Consider the following 6754-nt stretch of genomic DNA (forward strand, 5'->3'; position numbering starts at 1 on the left):
CTCCACCCCCCTTTTTCTCTCCTCCCCGCGATCATGTCGTCAGGGAGGAACTTTAGTTTGAACACAAGAGTGGGTAACTCGCCGGAGACGTGTTGTCACATCTGACCTCGTTTAACGTGCGAATCCCACCCGTTCTCGTGTTTGTTGCAATACGTAACTCTGATACCGAATTTTAACGTAGATTCTAATTCATTTTAAATAATGTCGTGCATGTTGAATGTTCCGAAATAGCGTTTTCAACCACATTTCTGGACGCGAATCTCACGTAGTTCATTCACCCGCCGTTAGAATTCTCTACCGGAGCATTACGTCGTCTTTAAAATGATTCGGTTTTGGTAACCACGAAAAAAAACAACCAAACCCTCAGCTTTTTCGACAAGAAATTTTAATAAAATTTTGCTCATCTAGTTAAAAATTCATTGAGCAGTTAATACTTTAAAGTTTCCCTTTGGATTTGTGAACTTTGGTTCGCGCCATCCGCCACAGATGGCAGCACCGTGGTTGTTAAACATTTATGATTCTTGACGAAATTACTCCCACCGAGAGCTAAGTTACTACTCGTAAAAAAAAATCGTAAGTTTGTTTTAAAAGATATTCCGAACAGGAGCACAAATCTGAAAGGCCTGTGCTGCGCTTGTGTCAGTCGACTGTTATGTTGTATACAGTCCATATTTTGGCTTGTATGCGTACGATAAGCAGAAAACTTCAAAATATACAGAAAGTTTTCCAAAAAAAAAAATTGGTTGTCTGTAATGTCGGTTTACGGTCGATAGTTTAACGTGACAACGTCATAACAAAACATTGATGAAATGATTGCATACTTTTATGAATAAAATTGAATCATTTTTATTGAATTATCACTATTTTGTATGGATATAAAGAAGGAGTGAAATGAAATCTACAATTTAATTGAAAAATTTACTTTTATTTGCACTCATTAATTCAAATATGTTTATTACTTTAACGAAGAGATTATTTTAACTAGTATAACTTTTATACATGTTTTCTATTTAATTTCTTCCAATCTGTGTTATTCTGTTAAGGATAGGACGATGATAGGAAAAGTAGGAAAAGAATGGGAGTGTTTAAAGTTTAATGTGCCTCGAAAAAGTCAAATCGATGGTTGTTCTAATCGAGTGTAAGAGAGATAGATGCGGCGCAAGCGTACAATGAGCGTAACGGGACACAGCATAACGGGACAAGGTGCGTTACGGGACACTTTTTCGTGCGTGCAGTCGGCGTTCATCGATTTATTAGACGTCACGTCAAAAAAAACCATGGGTTTTTATGTTAACGTTTATCAACCCCGTTTCACAGTCACACTCAATTGGGAGCGTCTTAATTCTTCCGGGATCCCCCGAGTGATTTTAACCCATGATTTTAAACACTGTAATGAAATAGCACTGGCAAAATAATATTTGCTAAAATAAGTTTTTTTTTTTGTTAAAAACCTGATGCCAGAGAAATTGGTGACCTAATCGCATCTGTCGCTTATGTTATAAGGCCGTTTATGGCATCTTTCGCCGGTGGTATCGGCTGCCGTGCTATCGGTTGCAAGATTTATCTCTTGTCATCGATGGTATCGGCTGCCGATGATATCGGATACTGATGGTATTGGCCGCTGATGCTATCTGTTGCCGATGGTATCGGATACTGATGGTAATGGCCGCTGATGCTATCTGTTGCCGATGGTATCGGATGCTGATGGTATTGGCCGCTGATGCTATCTGTTGCCGATGGTATCGGATGCTGATGGTATCTGTTGCCGATGGTATCGGATGCTGATGGTATTGGACGCCGATGCTATCTTTTGCCGATGGTATCGGATGCTGATGGTATTGGCCGCTGATGCTATCTGTTGCCGATGGTATCGGATGCTGATGGTATCTGTTGCCGATGGTATCGGATGCTGATGGTATTGGACGCCGATGCTATCTTTTGCCGATGGTATCGGATACTGATGGTATTGGCCGCTGATGCTATCTGTTGCCGATGGTATCGGATACTGATGGTAATGGCCGCTGATGCTATCGGTTGCCGATGGTATCAGATACTGATGGTAACGGATACTGATGGTATTGGCCGCCGATGGTATCGGTTGCCAGATGAAACGCCCTTGTGTGTGATGTGGATGACCATGTGGATGACTGTGGGCATGGTGCAGGACCCCGCCGCCCTGTCGAACCTGGGCGCGCTGCGCCACGTGACGGGCCGCCTCCGGGAGGCGGAGGCGCTGTACCGCCGCGCGCTCAGGCTGCAGCCAGACGACGCCGTCTCCCTGCAGAACCTCCGCAAGCTGGGGCGGCTGCGGGGGCGGCTGCGGGGGCGGCTGGAGCTCGAGGAGCGCGAGCACACGTGACGTCACCTCCCGGAGGCGGCGTGTCTCTCTGTGATACTGTCGGCTGCTCTGGCGGCTCTGGTTGCCGGTGGTATCGCTCACGGACCTTATCTGTCCGATGATCATCTGTTTACGATTACCATCTGTTTCCTACGACTATCCATTTCCTATGGCTATCAATTTCCGGTGGCTATCCGTTTACAATGGATTTCGGTTTATGATGGCTAGCTGTTTTCAATGAGTATCCGTTTACAATGGCTATCCGTTTACAATGGTTATCCGTTTACAATGGCTATCCGTTTACAATGGTTATCCGTTTACAATGGCTATCCGTTTCCGGTGGCTATCTGTTTACAATGGCTATCCGTTTCCGGCGGCTATCCGTTTCCGGCGGCTATCCGTTTCCGGCGGCTATTCGTTTATTGCGGTTGTCCGTTTCCGGCGGCTATCCATTTACAATGGCTATCCGTTTCCGGTGGCTAGCTGTTTTCAATGACTATCCGTTAAAATGGCTATCCGTTTACAATGGCTGTCTGTTTACAATGGCTGTCTGTTTACAATGGCTGTCTGTTTACAATGGCTATCCGTTTCCGGCGGCTATCCGTTTCCGGTGGCTATCCGCTTCCGGTGGCTATCCGCTTACAATTGATGTCTGTTGCCGATTGTATCTGTGGCTGATGGATTCGTTAGTCGATTTCCTGATGTTTGTATCAATTTGCGATGGTATACGCTGCTGGACGTCATGTATTTTGTAGCGTAGATGGTTGTTGAAGTTAGCCGAACGCCGGGAGATTCTCGGGAAGTTTGTTGCTCAGGGAATGCTGCAAGGACCCTCGTCGAGCCTGGCAGCGCCGTGTGTGCGAGGCCACAAGAGGCAAGAAAACCTGCGGTGTTGATCCCCTCCGACAGTGTAAAGGGAATTAGTCAAGCAGCGGTCTCTCTCCTGATAACTTCGTTCGCGCGTGGATGTCTTGGGGGTCCGAGCCACGCGATCAGATTTACGGAATGGATCCTACGTCGGGAATTTCAAACCGCATGTTACACCGCTGCGTGGAGCAAGCGGGTGAGATGTACGTAGTTTACGATGCTGCGACACATTCCGTGGAAATTTGACGTGTGGCGTCGCTGAAAACACCAGTACTGCAACAGGTGTTTGGAATGGAACATGTTCTGACAAAGGGAAAGAGGGGGAAAGAAGCAAAACCAGTTTGATTTTTTTCGACAACCTCAGGTAAATGTATAGAATACAGAAAAGTAATTAAAGTAGACAGAAAAATTCTGCGCATTTTAGTGTTCAAAAAAATTGGTCCCAAATTTAAAGGCTATGCAAGAAGGCAGCGATTTAAACTGCAGAGAAATACTTGAGAAATTTGGTTGCTAGGTTTTCGCTGGCAAAACTGTTAAAGCGAAGAGAGATATTTTGGTTTGAAAAGCCTGGACTAGTTATTTCGAGTGGGCAAAATTTCGAAAAAAAAAAAAATATATATATATTCGAATATATCCGCCTTGGACGCGACTACAACCCAGAAGCCAAACCACTTAATAATGAAGTTTAACACTATTTTATTGCAGGTATTTTGGTATTATGATTGTTTAGCATTGTTCACTACATAATGTCATCTTGACGATTCTTCCTAGTGAATTCTTTTCAAGCTATTGAACAGAATTCTGAGTATATATAGCCTTGATATGTATTGCAATCAAATTGCTAGCCAGTTGACTTCCACTCCAGAACACAGTCATTCCATAGGCTAAAACCTCCATGGATTTTCTGCCCAGGGCTACATGAAAACATGACAGAATGTGTGAGCAGGGCCGCAACTAGAGTCTCTGGCACCCGGGGCATGAATGGATTCATGCGCCCCCCCCCCCCCTTCTTTTTTTGTACATACCACACTAATAAAGCGGATGACCGGGGGCCCGCCCACGGAAAAATGCTGCTATTTAAGCATTTTCCATACCTACATGTAACAGTTTCTGTGCTACTGTAACTTCCATGTATGAACCCACTACCAGTTGTAGTAGGAATTACAATGCAAGCGATTTCGGCCCCCCACAGCTTTGCGCCCGGGGCGTATGCCTCGCTTGCCCCCCCCCCCCCCTCCTAGTTGCGGCCCTGTGTGTGAGGCACAAAGTTACTTGTTGCTGCTAGGGAGATACTATTTCAGCCCATTTGTTTCAGTAGCATTCCTCTGAGATATTATGTATCATGCAATGGGACCAATTATGAATCTCGTCTCAATAAGTATGTATGTAATAGTGTGCTTAAAGAATATACATGTGTCCATAAAAGAATGTCCCAGTTTCAATGGTATATTATAACTTTTTAATTTAGTCTATTTAAATAAATCATACATACAATTGAAGGTAAACTTACCTAAATTTTCTTACAAATGTCCGATATATGCACCTTTAGTTATACGGCATAAATCCTCGTTAAAGTCCAATTCTTCCCACACGTTGGTTAACAAGTCCGGAGTAATGGAAGCAAATAGCCTCTTAGATTCTGTGTCTCAACTCTAGGAAATCATTAGGTAGCGGCGGAACGTAGACATGATCTTTTATAAAGCCCCAAAGGAAAAAAAAATCGCATGGCATTATGTCAGGTGAACGTGGAGGCTAGCGAAAAAGAGCTCTGTCGTCTCGACCATTACAACCAATCCAACGGCCAGGGACTTGGACGTTCAACCACTCTCGTACAAAGAGATTCCTAGGGGGAGGGGCTCCATCCTGTTGCCAAATAAAGGTTACACGTTCACCCTCTACTTATTACCTTGAACCAGCACACTACAACGCTTATAGTTGATACTATTAAAATTTATAACTGGAACATTCTTTTATGGACTTAGGGCAAAATAGTTGACAGTGACTAGGCAACATTTTTTTTTTCACTTTCGAGATTAAGCAATCACATAAGTGATGAAGATACTCGTTATGCCTTAAAGTACAGACTTACCTATGTGTGTATTCACTAAAACGAGAATTGACTGTCCCCTAACGTAGTCGAACCTCTGATAGTTTTCACTTTCATACATCTTGTGTAGCAGAGGTTATGGAGATGGTTAGGCTGTTGGAAGTACACATTTTATGAATCTTTGTGTGAACAGAATTAGATGAGAAATTCTTCACGCACAGTATTCTTTTCATACCGCAAGCGGTTTTGGAAATCTGACAGTCCCTGTTTACAAATTTAACAGACTTATCTTAACAAATTTCGGCAACCTCCTTGGTTAACGTGTCACCATTTTGTGAAAATTTGTCGTATTTATAAAAATTTGACGGCAATTTGGTGAAATTAAACAGTCACCGCTTTTAAAAAACTTTCAGCTTTACCTCAAAATTTTTTTTGTTTATTAAAATGTTTTTAGCTTTTAATTTAAAAAGCTGTTACATATCTTATATTTTAAGTTGAGATTTCGTACTAGAAAAACTTTCATAGATTTAACTGTCTGATATAATGACCTGATTTCACCGGAATTTCATCGTTATTATCCATAACACTAACCCAGTATCAGGAAAGAATAGCACATTTTTTTAAAGATAAAATATCAAAAACAATGTGGAAATTGAAGATCCAAGTTTGGTTTAGAAACGTAGTTTTAATGAGTTTATTTTTAAAATTTACCAGGGTAGAGGTTGCCGAAACCCACGTTTTGTTTTTCCATACCCCGCAGCCATTATCTCTCTTCCCCCCCCCCCCCCTTCCGAGATTTGACCCTTTATAAAATATCTGACCTTCACAAATTTTAGGGCCCCACAGCTTTCAAGAATTGGAAAATGGCCTTTATAAATTTAAGCAGCATTTTTTGTGCATTTTTTTTGTGATAATTAGATTGTTTCACTTGCAAATGTTACACTCTACTTAAAAAAAAAAAATTCACAGCCTTACAATTTTTCAGCCATAACTCAAAAAGAATTACGTAGTCTCATTTTACAATTAAGTACCCAAGGCCGGCTAACACAAGCGTGACTTGAGGCAAATATTGTATTTTTCCATTTAATTAAGCTGCAAAGTTTTTGCTTAGATTTTACTTAACTGAATCTAAAAGTGGCCCAAAGTTAGCTTTACGTTCAAAGGACGGTGGAATTTGCATTTTGCCTTACATTAGACTAAGACATCTCCACTAATTGTGTAGCCTTTTTCATGTGTGTATTGTTTTTAATGACTATTGCATTCACTAGAACTACTGCATATGATGTAATAACTTTTTTCTTAGCTATTGCTCTATAAAATATTTTTAATCTAGCAGATTTACTATAAAAATAAAATTTTTGTATCACTTATTGATGTAGCTTTGTTTCGAATGTGATTTTGCCTTTGTCATATCTTTGTAATAAGGCTGTATTAAGAGCTTAATATTGTGTATTAAAGATGTGTCAATATTTTTATTAATAAATACCACAATTATTTGTTTA

General features: G+C 41.4%; 1 protein-coding gene across 1 annotated transcript in view; it reads left to right on the plus strand.

Annotated features, from left to right (window-relative positions):
* LOC134540968 (protein O-mannosyl-transferase TMTC2-like) overlaps positions 1-6754 on the plus strand; it is a 42063-nt gene extending 35309 nt beyond the window's left edge. Inside the window, exon 11 of the mRNA XM_063384060.1 lies at positions 2165-6754. Within this exon, the coding sequence (XP_063240130.1) occupies positions 2165-2359 (195 nt within the window). The 3' untranslated portion in view covers positions 2360-6754. The remainder of the gene's footprint in view (positions 1-2164) is intronic.

The sequence above is a fragment of the Bacillus rossius genome, chromosome 17, assembly GCF_032445375.1.
Source record: "Bacillus rossius redtenbacheri isolate Brsri chromosome 17, Brsri_v3, whole genome shotgun sequence".
Taxonomy (NCBI): Eukaryota; Metazoa; Arthropoda; class Insecta; order Phasmatodea; family Bacillidae; genus Bacillus; species Bacillus rossius.